The sequence below is a fragment of the Bombina bombina genome, chromosome 6 (assembly GCF_027579735.1).
Source record: "Bombina bombina isolate aBomBom1 chromosome 6, aBomBom1.pri, whole genome shotgun sequence".
NCBI lineage: Eukaryota > Metazoa > Chordata > Amphibia > Anura > Bombinatoridae > Bombina > Bombina bombina.
The window spans coordinates 314,423,632-314,443,500 of NC_069504.1; the positions used below are offsets into that span (position 1 = coordinate 314,423,632).

The 19,869-nt window shown below is 36.5% G+C and overlaps 1 protein-coding gene across 1 annotated transcript in view; it reads left to right on the forward strand.

Annotated features, from left to right (window-relative positions):
• PPFIA2 (PTPRF interacting protein alpha 2) overlaps window positions 1–19,869 on the forward strand; it is a 728,675-nt gene that overhangs the window by 544,303 nt on the left and 164,503 nt on the right. Inside the window, exons 17-18 of the mRNA XM_053716934.1 lie at window positions 3,255–3,385; window positions 4,432–4,586. Coding sequence (XP_053572909.1) covers window positions 3,255–3,385; window positions 4,432–4,586 — 286 coding nt within the window. The remainder of the gene's footprint in view (window positions 1–3,254; window positions 3,386–4,431; window positions 4,587–19,869) is intronic.

The following is a 19,869-nucleotide window of genomic DNA, read 5'->3' on the forward strand; positions in this document are numbered from 1 at the left end:
ATCTATCTATCTATCTATCTATCTATCTCTCTCTCTCTCTCTCTCTCTCTCTATATATATATATATATATATATATATATATATATATATATTTATATTTATTTATTATATTACATAAACCAGACATGGACCTGTTGCTCAGTGTGCCTAGAGGGATTTGACTGCACCTCACTGACAAGGCCCACAGTAGGCCGAAATGTACATCTGGAATTTTGCTGTTCCTCTGGTATTTCGGCATTGGACTGTACTGTTTAGTCAGGATCAGACTGATATACTACAGGAAAGTTCTTCTCTGTGAAAGGCACATGTTGAGCAAAAAGGCACCACAGTAGTAACTCAATGCAACAAAAGTCAGTCCTTTATTTTTTCAATACTTCATATGTCCACATTTATTTTTGATGACAGATTCAATCCTCTTCATCATGGAGGATACCTTTGTCTAACACATTTCAGGAGAGGTGTTCTGCCATTCTTCAGAGACAATTTTTTCCAACTGCTCTTTGCTGGAGGGATTGTGTTGCTCAATCTTTCTTTTTAAATTACTCAAAAGGTGTTCTACTGGATTCAAGTCAGGCAACAAACTTGGTCAGGTCATAGTTTTCACTTTTTTCTTCTTTAGAAACATTTTCTTAATTTTGGCAGTGTTCTTTTGATTATTATAATGCTGGAATATTCCTCTTCTGTCAAGCTTCTGGAGACTGGGAGTCCTCTTGTCATTCAGCCAGTATTTTGGTATATCCACAGGCATTCATAGTGCCATCTATAAATGTCATCTCCACAACACCAGTTGCACTCCATATCATTACACTCCTACCTCTGTGCCTCACTGTTGGGACTATGCATTTACTGTGGCAGTCCTGGCCAAGTTCACACCAAACATGCTGGACCCCATCCGAGCCGAACAAATGTATTTTGGTCACATCTGCCCGAATAATGTGTACCAATGTTTATTAGACTTCTTTTCATGTTCCTTAGTAATGGTTAATATTCTACGTTGAAGTGATACCTAGGTAGGCATCTGGAGCACTACATGGCGGGAAATAGTGCTGCCGTCTAGTGCTCTTGCAAATGGATAACATTCTTGCTGCCATATTGTGCTCTTGTCCCGAAGAGCAAGCAAGGTTTTTTTTCTGGACACTGCCCATAGAGGTTAATGTTATGCAATGTCCTTCGCACTGTGTGAGATGTCACAGAAACTCTGATTTCCATTGATAACCGATCAGCCAAGTCTGAAGCACTTGCCCATCTGTTTTGAGCAAGTAGTGCACTGTTCAGAGCGTCATTTTAGGAGGATGGTTACTGTGGCTCTAAATAGTGGTACTATGGCTTGTTCTGTACATCCTTACTACTGCTGCAACTGTGTTTTGAATTATTTTTAGTTGGTCACTGATCTTCCTATATCCTTTTCCATCTTTGTGAAGTCTCGCAATCCACTTTTTCAACTCCTCTGACAATTCTTTTCCATGTGGAGCCATGACACAGCTCATAAGTCCAAAATTGAGAGAGTTCTGGTGTTCACGGGTCATTTTATAACATCTTCATGCAATTAGGCATATTGGAAATCACAGGTGTACTCAATTTTGTTTCAATGATCACAGGATATTCTAACTTGTGTGTCGGTAATCACAGATTTATTCACTTTTGTTGCATTGAGTTTCTACATTTTCAATAAAGTCTTTCTAAAGTATTTGTTTTTGACTGTTTATAAGAGTAAATACCCCATTTGTCAAGTTAGAAATAATGCAATTGTTAAGAGGTGATACAATTTTGAATAAATCGACATTTAAGTGATATGGCACAGGGTTGTGCTGCTTTTATATATATATATATATATATATATATATAAATATATATATATATATATATATATATATATATATAAATGGTTTTATGGAATGGTTCGTTTAAATGCTCAGTACTTGTTTGGATATAACTTGTTTCGTCATAATATATGTGGAGAACTCATTAAATAAATAAACACTACAAACACAGACTTTTTATAAAATCTAACTTGTAAGTGATTTAACTCATGCTATTGTTGCTCCTTGCTACATTGATTTGTTATACTGTATTGTAGCCAGTAAAACATGAAAACAGATTTGCATTACACTGTTCTAATGCAAAATCATAATTTAACAGTAATGCAATTGAAGTGAAAGTATACCCACATTTATAAAATATATTTACGGGATATCTGTATTACAATATTTTTTTCGTAATAATATTTTACCGTTGGTTTATAAATACCAATAATTTCAAATTGCTGAAAAATATGTGCAAATCATAAACATATGTGATACCCATCTTTAGACCCTTGCTTGCAATCTAGAGTAGTGATAAGCAAGATGCTGCCATGCTGCCCTCAAAGGATGTTTCTACCTAGGTTTAGCTATCAACTAAGAATACCAATAGAACACAACAAATTTGGTGATAAAAGTAAATTGGAAAGTTGTAAAAAATGACATGCTGTATTTGAATCATGAAAGTTTATTTTGGACTTGACTGTCCCTTTAACCTTACAAATCAAATCCAATTACTCCTCTTTTTAATCTGACTCAATGCTCCAATGCATGTAACAAGAAACCACTTAGGGGCTCATTTATCAAGCTCCGAACGGAGCTTGAGGGCCCGTGTTTCTGGCGAGTTTTCAGACTCGCCAGAAACACCAGTTATGAAGCAGCAGTCTAAAGACCGCTGCTCCATAACCCTGTTCGCCTGCTCTGATGAGGCGGACACGAATCGCTGGAAATCAACCCGAACGAGTACGATTGGGTTGATTGACACCTCCCTGCTGGCGGCCAATTGGCAGCGAGTCAGCAGGGGGCGATGTTGCACCAGCAGCTCTTGTGAGCTGCTGGTGCAATGTTAAATGCGGAGAGCGTATTGCTCTCCGCATTCAGCGAGGTCTTGCGGACCTGATCTGCACTGTCGGATCAGGTCCGCAAGACCTTTAATAAATAGGCCCCTTAGCGTCAATGATCTTTTACGGAACACTGTACTGTACTATTTAAAATACAAAAAAGAAGGAAATTTTTTTTACAAAAATGGAAAAATTTCTAGTGTAAGAATATCTAAATTAGTTATTTTTTTATAATTTTATTACTATTAACAATAAAATTAATAATGATGATGTGAGATATCCTAACTATCTATTGCACTTTTAACTCAATAAAAGTTTAATAGTTTATTATGATGCTTTCAGGTGCAATGGTTAAATTCTAAAATCTATATGGCTTGTAAAATGTTTTCTTTAGATTGCAATTGTGGAAGAAGATGGTCGAGAAGATAAAGCAACAATAAAATGTGAAACCTCCCCTCCTTCAACACCCCGTGCTCTCAGGATGACTCATACCTTGCCATCTTCATATCACAATGATGCCCGAGGGTGAGAGAGAACTTTTCTTGTACCAGCTGCCATAAGTTGTTTTCTAACTTGTTACACATTATTAGAATTGATGTTAGAAGTATATAAAGAAGTGTTTTTTTCTTATAGAGGCCTGCATTTATAATTTATCTGGAAGTATGTGTGAGTGTAGTCTGTGTGGTAATCTAAATATACTTCCTGTAAATTTGAGTTAATACAAATTAAAACGTGTTTGTATGCTGAAAAAAAGAAATCAGGACTGGCCTTTATTAGTAATCTCATTGTGTGCTACAGTAAAAAAACTAATTTCTTAAAAGGCAAAATTAAACTTGTGTATAATACACTGAAGAAATTGCATTTAAATCTTATTGATGAAGGTCAGTAAGACACTTGCAGGCATTAATGCATATATGAGTTACATTCTAATGGGTCATTGTAAACCTTGATTTCAGTAAATGTTCTTACTAATATTAATAAAAGTAATGTTATAAATTTTCCCTCTTGCACATTATACAGCTTTTGTATGTACTTAGTAAAGCTTTGGCATTTTATCTACATGTTACACCTTTCGCTTACTAATACTAAATATTGTACGTGGAGAAATATTCATGTTATTGTGGTATCATCAGAAACACCAGACGTCTGACAAAACATGTTCAAATAGACAAAAGATGTGGGGGTTGAGAAACCCAGTTAATGATTTACTATTTAAAGAATAAACATACCTTATGCCCCTGACCGGCTTGGGGGGGGGGGCATTTGCAGTGTTGCTATGCAGCCTTGGCAACTAGTATGGTCAAATAAGATGGGCTTATGAGCTTACCGGCGAAAATGACACTGCAGAGGCTTTGGTGTTTTTTTTTTGGCTTAAAAAGAATACTGTATATTTGCATGCAAGTTGGCCATTTTTCCATACATCTTACTTATTCAAAACTAATTATTTGATCATGAATTGCACAGATTTGTTATTCTAAAAAGACAAATAATAATAAGGAATTAAAAGATAATTTATTGTATGCCAATTATTGAACTAAAATTTAAACAAAAATATTAATTGTTCTTTGTAGAAGCCTAAGTGCGACTCTTGAACCAGACATCCTTGGTCTTGGAAGCACAAACAGCAGCCAGGATTCCCTCCACAAAGCCCCAAAGAAAAAAGGAATCAAATCATCTATCGGACGGTTGTTTGGTAAAAAAGAGAAGGCACGGTTTGGACAGCTAAGTAAGGAATATTGCATGCAAGGTCATTGCTCCGATATATGCTCTTACTGTTACACATAATTTACTACATAATAAAGTGTGTTGTGGTTTAAATCCAGTGAGTGCATATTCCTAGTATTTTATTTATATATATATATATATATATATATATATATATATATATATATATATATATATATAATACAACACAAGTGAGTACTGGGCAATATCACTTAAATATCAAATTATTCAAAATTGTATCACCTCTAAATAATTGTTTTATTTCTAAGTTGACAAGTAGAGTATTTCCTATTATAAACAATCAAAAACAAATATTTTAGAAAGATTATATTGAAAATACAGTCCCCAAAGTAGAAACTTAATGCAACAAAAGTGAATACACCTGTGGTCACTGACACACAAGTTAGATCACTGAAACAAAATTCAGTACACCTATGATTTCCAATTAGCCTAATGGCATGAGCATAGTTACCAGAACAGCCTAATTTTTTGACCATTGGGCTGTGTCTATATGCAAGTTTGCATCATGTTTCCACATGGAAAATAATTGCCAGAGGAACTGAAAAATCTGATTGTGAGACTTCACAATGATGGAAAAGGATACATGAAGATTGGTGACCAACTAAAAATCAGTCAAAACGCAGTTGCAGCAGTAATCAGGAGGTATAGATTGATACACAGTGCCAAAAATCAGAGCCGCAGTGGCTGTCCTCCTAAAATTACACAATGGACAGTGCTACTTGCACAATCTAGCTCTGAACAACAGGCAACAGGCAGGTGCTTCAGATTTGCATCAAGGCAAGTCCTTCAGATTTGGCTCAGGGATTATCAATAGAAATTGGGGTTTCTGTGACAGCTCAGACAGTGCTAAGGACATTGCATAATGTCAACTTCGATGGACAGCATCCAAGGAAAAAAAAACCTTGCTTGCTCTTCGGCACAAAACTGCAAGATTAAACTTTGCTAAACAACACGAAAAGCCTGATGAATACTGGGAGCACATTATTTGGTAAGATGGCCAAGACCAAGATACAATTTTTCGGGTCAGATGAGGTGCAGCATGTTTGGTGTAAACCTTGTCAGGATTATTACAGTGAATGCATAGCCCCAACAGTGAATCATGGAGGTGGGAGTGTGACAATATGGGGCTGCATGACTGCAAAAGGTGTTGGGGAGATGACATTTATAGATGGCACCATGAATGCCTGCAATAAACCAAAATACTGGCTGACAAGATGACTCCCAGTCTCCAGAAGTTTGGCAGAGGACGAATATTCCAGCATGTTAACGATCCAAAGCACACTGCCAAAATCACAAAGTAGTTTGTAAAGCAGAAACAAGTGAAAACTATGACCTGGCCAAGTATGTCACCTGACTTGAATCCAGTAGAACACCTTTGGGGTATTTTAAAGAAAATGGTAGAGCAACACAACACCTCCAGCAAAGAGCAGCTGAAAAAAAATATCTGTGAAGAAGGGGAGAACATCTCTCTAGAAATTTGTATGACACTGGTTTCTTCCATGCCAAGGAGGATTGAGTCTGTCATCAAAAATAAAGGTGGACATGCAAAGTATTGAAAAAAATAAAAGATTTGAATCTCAGCAATTAAAGGTGCACTGACTTTTGTTGCATTGATTTCCTGCTTTTGGGCTGGTATTTTTAAAATAGTAAATCTAAAATGTACACCTAGATTACGAGTTTTGCGTTAGAGGCTATGCGGTACTAACGAGCAGTTTATGCTCACCGCTCACTTACAGACAGTGCTGGTATTACGTTTTTTACAAACCCAGCATTAACCGCAAAAAAGTGATCGTAGAGCAAAATTTTGCTCCACATCTCACTTCAATACCAGCGCTGCTTACGTTAGCGGTGAGCTGGCTGAACGTGCTTGTGCATGATTTCCCCATAGGAATCAATGGGGGAGAGCCGGATGAAAAAAACCCTAACAACTGCAAAAAAGAAGCGTTTAGCTCCTAACGCAGCCCCATTGATTCCTATGGGATAAATACATTTATGTCTACACCTAACACCCTAACATGAACCCCGAGTCTAAACACCCCTAATCTTACACTTATTAACCCTAATCTGACGCCCCCTACATTATATTAATTAACCCCTAATCTGCCGCTCCAGACACCGCCGCCCCCTACATTATACTTATGAACCCCTAATCTGCTGCCCCCAACATCGCCGACACCTACATTATATTTATTAACCCCTAATCTGCCGCCCCCAATGTCGCCGCAACCTACCTACACTTCTTAACCCCTAATCTGCCGCCCCCACTATATTAAAGTTATTAACCCCTAAATCTAACAGTAACCCTAACACCCCTTAACTTAAATATAATTTAAATAAATCTTAATAAAATTACTATTATTACCGAAATAATTCATATTTAAAACTAAATGCCTATAAAATAAACCCTAAGCTAGCTACAATATAACTAATAGTTACATTGTATCTAGCTTAGGGTTTATTTTTATTTTACAGGCAAGTTTGTATTTATTTTAACTAGGTAGAATAGCTACTAAATAGTTATTAACTATTTAATAACTACCTAGTTAAAATAAAGACGAATTTACCTGTAAAATAAAACCTAACCTAAGTTACAATTACACCTAACACTACACTATAATTAAATTAATTCCCTAAATTAAATACAATTAAATACAAATAAATAAAATTATCTAAAGTACAAAAAAACACTAAATTACAGAAAATAATAAACAAATTACAAGATTTTTAAAATAATTACACCTAATCTAATCCCCCTAACAAAATAAAAAAGCCCCCCCAAAATATAAAAAAGCCCTACCCTACACTAAATTACAAATAGCCCTTTAAAGGGCCTTTTGCGGGGCATTGCCCCAAAGTAATCATCTCTTTTACCTGTAAAAATAAGTACAAATCCCCCCCAACATTAAAACCCACCACCCACACAACCAACCCTACTCTAAAACCCACCCAATACCCCCTTAAAAAACCTAACACTAACCCCTTGAAGATCACCTTACCGGGAGAAGTCTGCACCCAACCGGACCGAAGTCCTCAACAAAGCCAGGAGAAGTCTTCATCCATGCCGGGCGAAGTGGTCCTCCAGACGGGCAGAAGTCTTCATCCAGACGGCATCTTCTATCTTCATCCATCCGGCGCAGAGCGGGTCCATCTTCAAGACATCTGGCGCGGAGCATCCTCTTCCATCAAAGTCTTCTTACTAAATGACAGTTCCTTTAAGTGACGTCATCCAAGATGGCGTCCCTTCAATTCCGATTGGCTGATAGAATTCTATCAGCCAATTGGAATTAAGGTAGTAAAAATCCTATTGGCTGATGCAATCAGCCAATAGGATTGAGCTGGCATTCTATTAGCTGATTGGAACAGCCAATAGAATGCCAGCTCAATCCTATTGGCTGATTGGATCAGCCAATAGGATTGAAGTTCAATCCTATTGGCTGATTGCATCAGCCAATAGGATTTTTTCTACCTTAATTCTGATTGGCTGATAGAATTCTATCAGCCAATTGGAATTGAAGGTATGCCATATTGGATTACGTCACTTAAAGGAACCGCCATTTAGTAAGAAGACTTCGATGGAAGAGGATGCTCCGCGCCGGATGTCTTCTGCCCATCTGGAGGACCACTTCGCTAGGCTTGGATGAAGACTTCTCCCGGCTTCGTTGAGGACTTCGGCCCGGTTGGGTGAAGACTTCTCCCGGTAAGGTGATCTTCAAGGGGTTAGTGTTATGTTTTTTTAAGGGGGTATTGGGTGGGTTTATAGTAGGGTTGGTTGTGTGGGTGGTGGGTTTTAATGTTGGGGGGGATTTGTACTTTTTATTACAGGTAAAAGAGCTGATTACTTTGGGCAATGCCCCGCAAAAGGCCCTTTTAAGGGCTGTTTGTAAAGTGTAGGGTAGGGCTTTTTTATTTTGTTAGGGGGATTAGATTAGGTGTAATTATTTTAAAAATCTTGTAATTTGTTTATTATTTTCTGTAATTTAGTGTTTTTTTGTACTTTAGATAATTTTATTTATTTGTATTTAATTGTATTTAATTTAGGGAATTAATTTAATTATAGTGTAGTGTTAGGTGTAATTGTAACTTAGGTTAGGTTTTATTTTACAGGTAAATTTGTCTTTATTTTAACTAGGTAGTTATTAAATAGTTAATAACTATTTAATAACTATTCTACCTAGTTAATATAAATACAAACTTGCCTGTAAAATAAAAATAAACCCTAAGCTAGATACAATGTAACTATTTAGATTTAATTAAATTATATTTAAGTTATGGGGTGTTAGGGTTAGACTTAGATTTAGGGGTTAATAACTTTAATATAGTGGCGGCGACGTTAAGGGCGGTAGATTAGGGTTTAATAAATGTAGGTAGGTGTTGGAAATGTTAGGGACAGCAGATTAGGGGTTAATAATATTTAGCTAGTGTTTGCGATGCGGGAGTGCTGCTGTTTAGGGGTTAATATATTTATTATAGTGGCGGTGATGTCCGGTTAGGCAGATTAGGGGTTTAAAAATTTTTTTTTAATGTTTGCGATGTGGGAGGACCTCGGTTTAGAGGTTAATAGGTAGTTTATTGGTGTTAGTGTACTTTTTAGCACTTTAGTTAAGAGTTTTATGCTACTGCGTTGTAGTGTAAAACTCTTAACTACTGACTTTAAAATGCGGTACCAGTCTTGACAGGAGAGGGTGTACCGCTCACTTTTTGGCAGACTCGTAATACCGGCGCTATGCAAGTCCCATTGAAAATATAGGATACGCAATTGACGTAAATGGATTTGCGGTATTTCCCAGTCTGGCCAAAAAAGTGAGCGGTACACCTGTACCTGCAAGACTCATAATACCAGCTGGCGTTAAAAAAGCAGCAGAATCAAAAAAGTGGAAAACAGCACACCAATTACCTCTTCCAGTGGGGCACGGAGTAACAGACTTGCCAAGTCTCACCAATGTCCATAAAATTCAAGAAACTCCAGCCACCAATTTCTTTTAAAAGACCTTTATTCTTTAGTCATGGGTCCCATTGATATACAACGTTTCAAGCCAGCATTAGGCTCTTAGTCATGTACACTTTAGCTATACAGGTTTCTGTTACTTATACCTGCACCTGTTAATCACTCACCTGGTGTTAATTAACCCATTCCATAAGGAACACAACCATTGCTGTTGCAACAGTGACATCTTGTGGATGAAAAATATAGTACACCACTTGTTTATATTCTGAATTTTTTAGTGTTCCTTCATGGGATGGATGAACACCATCACATATTCTTAAAACCACATAAAACCTATATACAATTTAAAAAGAGGAGCATAAAATCCCAATATCTATAGAGCCACAGTAATGTGAATCAATGTACATAATACATTCTCATTATCATAAATTTCAAACAAAAAATTATCATACAGAAAAATTTAAAGAGATATATCTTTCCAAAAGCACCTGTTTTCTCAAAAAAAAGATCTCAGATCTTATTTGACCATATTTGACCAGTTATTGCTATCCTTAAATATTAATATCTATACCATTAATATGTTTATTAGTTGACTTATCCATATACTACATAAATGATCCATATACTACATAAATGATTAGAGGTCAACAAAACAGACTCCAATCAAAGTCTTTATTTAGACCCCTAGGGGTCAGGCAGTCCAATTTGTGGATCCAGAACATCTCCCTCATTTTGAGGAGATGTTCCCTGTCACCACCCCTTCTTGGTTTCATTACCTGATCTATAATGAGGAATCTAAGTTGACTAATGTTATGACCTGCAGAGAGGAAGTGAGAGGACACAGGAGCCTCCCTGTTTTTACATCTTATATTTGATTTATGTTCTGTTATCCTCTCCCTTACCTCTCTGCAGGTCTCGCCTACATAGATAAGTCCACATGGACACTTGATCATATAAATAGCAAAGGTGGTTCTGCATGTGAAATATTTATTTATTGTAAATTTACGTCCACTAGTTGGATGATTGCAGTTCAAGCATGGATAACAACCATTATTTTTACTACCAATTGTTGTTTGGATATTTCTTTTAGCAGAACCTATGTCAGTATGTACAATCAAATCCTTAATACTTTTATTTTTCTTATATGCTACCATGGGCACCTGTTTGAATTCTTCTACTTGTGGATTACATTCCCTTATTATATGCCAGTGTCTTTTCAAGACACCGGTTATTTTTTGGCTGAACCTATTATGTTGAGTGACAAATATTATGTTATTCTCTCCTTTCTTACCTAGATTTCCTTGTTTCTGATTTTGTTTAGGACCAGCTTCTACATTAGCCAATTGTTCCATTATCAAATTTCTAGGGTATATTCTAGCAATGAATTTGTTCGCCATATCCCCTAACCTTTGTTTGCATTTATTGCTATCTGACACAATTCTCTTAACCCTAGTAAACTGGCTCTTAGGTATTGCTTTAAACACACTCTCTGGGTGGCAGCTGCCATATTGTAGCAAATTATTTTTATCAGTCTTTTTTATATATAGATCAGTTTCTAAAAAACCTTCTTCTTTGTATACATAAGTGTCCAGGTATTCTATACCCACTTCACTCATATTCATACTAAATTTCAATCCTTGCACTGAGCAATTTAAATCCTCTACAAATGTTAATAGGCTCCCAACGTCGCCCGCCCACACGCCAAACACATCGTCAATAAATCTCCACCAGGAGACCCCATGAGTTTGAAAAAGTGAGTTAGAGTACACAAAGTGTTCCTCAAAGCTGTTCATAAATATGTTGGCGTATGTGGGGGCGACGTTGGAGCCCATTGCTGTCCCCTGTTTCTGAATGTAGTAAGTATCCATGAACAAAAAATAATTCTGATGTAATATTAAGGTTAATAGATCTGTCAAAAAACCAATTTCTGCAAGTGTATAGTTGCTATCAGTTTTTAAGATGTTCTCAACTGCTGCTATTCCACTTGTGTGCTTAATTGAAGTATACAAGCTGGAAACATCTAGTGTAAATAGTATACATTTCTCACCAACCTGGCCCAAATCTTTAAGTTTAGACAAAAAATCATTTGTATCTCTTATATATGAAGTGGTCTTCTGTATTAAGGGTTGTAAAACTTTATCCAAAAAAACTGAAATGTTTGAAAATACAGATCCTATTCCAGCCACAATAGGGCGCCCAGGTGGTTTAGTCATAGTTTTATGGATCTTAGGTAACACATAAATGACAGGTCTAATAGGATTTTTTTCTAACAGGGCATCTTTAAATTTTTCTGAAATGATCTCCCTCTTAACCGCTAGTTGTAATATATTTTCTATCTCCTTATTGATCTGGCCAGTAGGGTCCATAGGTAATTTCTCATATACTTGGCTATCTGCTAACTGGCGTTCAATCTCTTGTATATAATCAGACCTATTAAGGATAACTACAGCCCCGCCCTTGTCTGCCTCCTTAATGATTATATCATTGTTGTTTTTTAGTGACTGAATTGCCAATTCAGAATATAAACAAGTGGTGTACTATATTTTTCATCCACAAGATGTCACTGTTGCAACAGCAATGGTTGTGTTCCTTATGGAATGGGTTAATTAACACCAGGTGAGTGATTAACAGGTGCAGGTATAAGTAACAGAAACCTGTATAGCTAAAGTGTACATGACTAAGAGCCTAATGCTGGCTTGAAACGTTGTATATCAATGGGACCCATGACTAAAGAATAAAGGTCTTTTAAAAGAAATTGGTGGCTGGAGTTTCTTGAATTTTATGGACATTGGTGAGACTTGGCAAGTCTGTTACTCCGTGCCCCACTGGAAGAGGTAATTGGTGTGCTGTTTTCCACTTTTTTGATTCTACTGCATGCTGCCCTGGGAGTAACGTGCACACCAATATGGCTGAAGGTATGGCCTCTAATGCAATTACTAATACACAATTGGGACCCACCGTGTTTGGGTATGATGAGGAGACTGCCCAGCATATTAATGCCACAGTAGTGGGAAATAGAGACTTTCTAAATATCACTCCCTCAGAAACCACAGGGAGATTCTTGGAGAAAGAGAGCAAGAAAAAAATGGTACTTGAACTACATGCTATAACCCTGTCTGAGTACCATAAAGTCCAGCGCATACCCAGGGGGTTAAGAATGTCCACATGTCCAACATTATTTGCTGATAGAAAGGAATACACTGACAAATTCGAAAGTATATTGAATAAGTGCTCCTTTGACATCATCACTTGGACAGTGGAGTTCGCACAGCAAGAAATAAATGCATACAAGGAGAAAATCAATCTACAGAAAGAACAACTTGTAAAAAACTTACCCCTGGATGAATATAAAAAGCTGGTCATGGACGTGGAGAAATCTGTAAATGACTACAGGAAGCAACTGGAAAGCCGAAAACGACAGAAGTTCATAAGAGATGAGCAGGACTACTGCCATGGAGCCGTCTATAGATGGCGCCAGAACACAGGATTCAACAAAAATTCAAGTGGCGGTATGCGAGGCCAGAGAAGACCAGTGAGACAGACCACAAGCCAAGGAGACGTCCAGAGTGGATCCGAATCCTCTGCAAGTTTTTTAACCGAGGACTCGGATATCGATATCACCGGGCCGGGAGGAAACTCAGGAAACAGCGGAGCGGGCCCAGTGATGACGTCACAACGTCAGCGACCACGCCGCACTCGCGGCGCACAGAGAGGCGGCTACCGCTACTGAACGCAGACAGACCGGAGGGGATAGGAGAGCAGCCCAGCACAAGTGTCAGGTATGAAGTGGTTAAAGATACACCGACTGAGAGACCGACACAGTGTGAGGATATATGGGCTGATACCCCGGACCGGCTGCTGGTAAGAAATGTAACAAGGGGGATTGTTGAAGGAACTGTGTCTGAAAATGTTGTGAGAGAACATGACACCAATGCTAACCATGGTATTGCTTCAAGTGTTGAGGATTCATGCAGGCATATACAGAAATCCCCTGTTGGGGCAAAGACTGACATTGTCAATTATTCTAATAGTGACTCTCTGAACGATCAAATGTTGGGACATGTTATCTATAATTCTAATCACGTTTTTTTACAGGGGGTTAACCCGCAATTAGCATCCATGAATGTGCACAATAATGTCACTTATGATACTGATAGTTTGGTATACAATCTGTCTGACTATGTCCTCAGCGATGAGGAGCACTTAGCATTAAATAAGGGATTATCGTATTGTTTAGATGATTCTTTAAATGAATTCACAATTTTTCAAGATTTGCACAGGTTTTTTAGGAAACTTAAATTAAAGATATATTTTTCTTTACAGAAAGACACTAATTTGACACACACTAAGGTCACTGATAAAAATGTTAGATTTAACAACATTAAAGATTTTGGAATAACCAAAAAAAGCAAATTTACACCTTCAACTACTCACAGTGTCACAACTTATATGAATTTGGTTCAGAGAGAAATTAAAAACTTGCTCAGGAAAGAAACAAAAAGAAAGTTGGTACAAAAGAACAAGAAAGACAAATTGGCAATTCAGTCACTAAAAAACAACAATGATATAATCATTAAGGAGGCAGACAAGGGCGGGGCTGTAGTTATCCTTAATAGGTCTGATTATATACAAGAGATTGAACGCCAGTTAGCAGATAGCCAAGTATATGAGAAATTACCTAGGGACCCTACTGGCCAGATCAATAAGGAGATAGAAAATATATTACAACTAGCGGTTAAGAGGGAGATCATTTCAGAAAAATTTAAAGATGCCCTGTTAGAAAAAAATCCTATTAGACCTGTCATTTATGTGTTACCTAAGATCCATAAAACTATGACTAAACCACCTGGGCGCCCTATTGTGGCTGGAATAGGATCTGTATTTTCAAACATTTCAGTTTTTTTGGAAAAAGTTTTACAACCCTTAATACAGAAGACCACTTCATATATAAGAGATACAAATGATTTTTTGTCTAAACTTAAAGATTTGGGCCAGGTTGGTGAGAAATGTATACTATTTACACTAGATGTTTCCAGCTTGTATACTTCAATTAAGCACACAAGTGGAATAGCAGCAGTTGAGAACATCTTAAAAACTGATAGCAACTATACACTTGCAGAAATTGGTTTTTTGACAGATCTATTAACCTTAATATTACATCAGAATTATTTTTTGTTCATGGATACTTACTACATTCAGAAACAGGGGACAGCAATGGGCTCCAACGTCGCCCCCACATACGCCAACATATTTATGAACAGCTTTGAGGAACACTTTGTGTACTCTAACTCACTTTTTCAAACTCATGGGGTCTCCTGGTGGAGATTTATTGACGATGTGTTTGACGTGTGGGGGGGGGCGACGTTGGGAGCCTATTAACATTTGTAGAGGATTTAAATTGCTCAGTGCAAGGATTGAAATTTAGTATGAATATGAGTGAAGTGGGTATAGAATACCTGGACACTTATGTATACAAAGAAGAAGGTTTTTTAGAAACTGATCTATATATAAAAAAGACTGATAAAAATAATTTGCTACAATATGGCAGCTGCCACCCAGAGAGTGTGTTTAAAGCAATACCTAAGAGCCAGTTTACTAGGGTTAAGAGAATTGTGTCAGATAGCAATAAATGCAAACAAAGGTTAGGGGATATGGCGAACAAATTCATTGCTAGAAAATACCCTAGAAATTTGATAATGGAACAATTGGCTAATGTAGAAGCTGGTCCTAAACAAAATCAGAAACAAGGAAATCTAGGTAAGAAAGGAGAGAATAACATAATATTTGTCACTCAACATAATAGGTTCAGCCAAAAAATAACCGGTGTCTTGAAAAGACACTGGCATATAATAAGGGAATGTAATCCACAAGTAGAAGAATTCAAACAGGTGCCCATGGTAGCATATAAGAAAAATAAAAGTATTAAGGATTTGATTGTACATACTGACATAGGTTCTGCTAAAAGAAATATCCAAACAACAATTGGTAGTAAAAATAATGGTTGTTATCCATGCTTGAACTGCAGTCATTGCAGTTCCATGATAAAAGGAAAAAACTTCTATCATCCAACTAGTGGACGTAAATTTACAATAAATAAATATTTCACATGCAGAACCACCTTTGCTATTTATATGATCAAGTGTCCATGTGGACTTATCTATGTAGGCGAGACCTGCAGAGAGGTAAGGGAGAGGATAACAGAACATAAATCAAATATAAGATGTAAAAACATGGAGGCTCCTGTGTCCTCTCACTTCCTCTCTGCAGGTCATAACATTAGTCAACTTAGATTCCTCATTATAGATCAGGTAATGAAACCAAGAAGGGGTGGTGACAGGGAACATCTCCTCAAAATGAGGGAGATGTTCTGGATCCACAAATTGGGCTGCCTGACCCCTAGGGGTCTAAATAAAGACTTTGATTGGAGTCTGTTTTGTTGACCTCTAATCATTTATGTAGTATATGGATCATTTATGTAGTATATGGATAAGTCAACTAATAAACATATTAATGGTATAGATATTAATATTTAAGGATAGCAATAACTGGTCAAATATGGTCAAATTAGATCTGAGATTTTTTTTTGAGAAAACAGGTGCTTTTGGAAAGATATATCTCTTTAAATTTTTCTGTATGATAATTTTTTGTTTGAAATTTATGATAATGAGAATGTATTATGTACATTGATTCACATTACTGTGGCTCTATAGATATTGGGATTTTATGCTCCTCTTTTTAAATTGTATATAGGTTTTATGTGGTTTTAAGAATATGTGATGGTGTTCATCCATCCCATGAAGGAACACTAAAAAATTCAGAATATAAACAAGTGGTGTACTATATTTTTCATCCACAAGATGTCACTGTTGCAACAGCAATGGTTGTGTTCCTTATGGAATGGGTTAATTAACACCAGGTGAGTGATTAACAGGTGCAGGTATAAGTAACAGAAACCTGTATAGCTAAAGTGTACATGACTAAGAGCCTAATGCTGGCTTGAAACGTTGTATATCAATGGGACCCATGACTAAAGAATAAAGGTCTTTTAAAAGAAATTGGTGGCTGGAGTTTCTTGAATTTTATGTTAAAAAAGCAGCGTTAGGACCGGCCAACGCTGCTTTTTAAATCTAACGCCAAACTCGTAATCTAGCCGTATATATATTTGTAGTGGTGACAACAGGAAACAGCACATCTCTGCTTTCCTCTAAAGGGGCAGTCAACACAAAAAATTTTATTTTTTCAAAAGATAGATAACGCCTTTACTACCCATTCCCCAGCTTTGCACAACCAACATTGTTATATTAATATACTTTATAACATTTAAACTTCTAAATTTCTTCCTGTTTCTAAGCCACTAAAGACATCCTCTTATCACATGCTTTTTTATTTGCTTTTCACAACAGGAGATTGCTAGTTCATGTGGGCCATATGTATAACATTTTGCTCACGCATATATTATATAGTAGTATAACCATGTTCACTGTGCAAAACTAGGGAATCGGTAATACATGGATTATTTATCTTTTTAAAATATAACAATTTTCGAGTAAACTGTCCCTTTAATGTTACTTGCACACACTGTTTAGATGCCTCCTATCTAAATCCAGATTTACTCTCTGTCTTCTTTATTAAACGGTGCGTCTAATACAGCTGTAATGTTCAGCTGCTTAGTATATATTTATCTATATCACACGGTGGGGCGATAATTACTCGCTACCACCGTATACTCTGGATAGTTTCCTTCAAGTTTACTCAATACTCTGAAATCACACACTGCTCAGCTCAGGAAGTGACATCACAGGCTCCTCGAATCTGGATACACTATAGAACGGCTCTTAAGCAACAGGATCGCTGCAAGCAGAATGGAGTCCCAGTACTCCGTGGTAAATACAAAAAATAGTTCCAAGCAATCCACAATGGATGAGTATAAATTTTTTAATTTTTTTTTAAATTTAATGAAATATTGTTTACTTTTATTTTTTACTCATCCTTTGTGGATTGCTTGGAACTATTTTTTGTAAATATTAGACAGTATAATTTTTAGAGTATAATTTTTTAATACAGAAAATAATGATGTATTGCTGTTGGTCAGATCTCAGTTATTCAATCTTGTTTAAGCATATCGCCAAATTAGTTCTTAAAACAAAAGCATGACAAATGTTATGAAAGATTATATTTTACATAGTAGCATACTAGATGCAGTTGAAAAAAGACCAAAGTCCATCGAATTCAACCTACACAAATCTAATATACTTACAAAAAAGCTCCAGTTAAAGGGACAGTTTACTCAAAAAATGTCTCCCCTTTAATTTGTTCCCAATGATCCACTTTACCTGCTGGAGTGTATTAAATTGTTTACAAGTAGTTCCTTTACCCTTATATTGGCATTTGAAATTGTTAATTTAGCATGTGGTATCCCCACCTATTCTGAAAGTTTGTGGCCGCGCGTACCAGCTATAGATAAGCTTTGTAAACACAGCCAGCAGAAGAAATTACACTCCCAGTGTGATAAAGCAGAGATAAGGTAATAAAATGTTGATTTTCCATTGTTCTCTCAAAGTATTGGTGATTGTTTTAAGGACAGATATAAGATAAAGAAGCAGGTATATGTGCACAATGTGATAGAGTAATGAGATCTGATTATACCTACAAGCTCAACCTATTTTATTAGGCTGTGGCTTCAAAACACAAAATCAGAGCTTTAATATACAGAAATAAACCTTAAAAAGCTAATTTTCATACATTTTTTACTCTGCAGTTGGTAAAAAAAGCAATTGTAAACACATTAAGGGAAAAACTATTTTACAGTATACTGTCCCTTTAAACTTAAATTAATCCCATTAAAAGGTGATCCATTTAACACAAGCAATTATATCAATGAATTCTGTTTCTAGACAGAAATTTATCTAAACCATTTTTAAAGGTATCTAAGGTATTGTCATTCACTATCTCCTTTGGTAATCCACAATTGTATTGCTCTGAGTCTTACAGTGAAAAAAATGTTTCAGTTGCTTGAGATCTCCTATCCTCCAGCCTTTAATTGTGACCTCTTGTCAAAAACAATTTTCTTGGAATAAATAGAGCTTTTACCATCTCTGTATATGGGCCTTGAATATATTTAAATAAAGTAATCATGTCACCTCTCAAGTGCCTTTTTTTCTAGAGAAAGCAGACCCAGTTTGGCTAACCTCTCCTCATAGCTTAAATTCTTAATTCCCCTTATTAGCTTTGCGGCCCTTCTCTGAACTTTTTCAAGGTCTGCAATGTCTTTTTTGAGATCGGTCCAAAGAACTGCACTCCATACTCAAGATGATGTCTTACAAGGGATTTATATAGTGACAGAATTATGTTTTCCTCCCTTGAATCAATGCCTCTTTTAATACATGCTAGTATTTTAATAGCCTTAGAAGCTGCTGCCCTGCCTTGTTACCCATACAAATACAAAGGGCATTTGTATGGGCATTGTCCGTAAAACTGCATTTAGCTCCATTGCTGCCCAAACCCTAACCTAAAAATAAAACCCCCGAAGATCTACTTACAGTTTCTGAAGAGCCAACATCCATCCTCAACGAAGCGTCCGAAGTCCTCATCGAAGCTGGCAGAAGTCTTCATCCAAACGGCCGAAGTCTTCATCCAAGCCCGCAGAAGTCTTCACCCAGGCGGCATCTTCTATCTTCATCCTGCGCAGAGCATCCTCTTCTTACAACATCTTCTTCAGAATGAAGGTTCCTTTAAATGACGTCATCCAAGATGGCGTCCCTTAGATTCAGATTGACTGATAGAATTCTATCAATCTAAGCTTCTGCTGACTGCCCAATTATTTCAGTTCTTTTGACAGACATGCAGTTTAGCCAATCAGTGCTCACTCCTAGGTCACTTTACGTGCATGAGCTCAATTTTATCTATATGAAACATGTGAACTAATGCCCTCTAGTGGTCAAAATGTATTCAGATTAGAGGCAGTCTTCAAGGTCTAAGAAATTAGCATATGAACCTCCTAGTTTTAGCTTTCAACTAAGAATACCAAGAGAACAAAGCAAAATTGGTGATAAAATAAATTGGGAAGTTGTTTAAAATTGCATGCCCTATTTAAAACATGAAAGTTTTTTTTGGACTTGACTGTACCTTTAATGTTTTATAAAACTTTTTTTTGCATTTAATTACAATTTTGAAGGTTTAAAATGATCATCATATATAGAGGTCTTAATATTATTATTGCATTATTCTTTATCTAGGACTAGGCAAAAAAATGAATTTGAATGTGGGAGTATTGCAAGTGATCAAATTAGATATTGGTTAGACACCTATATTCACCACG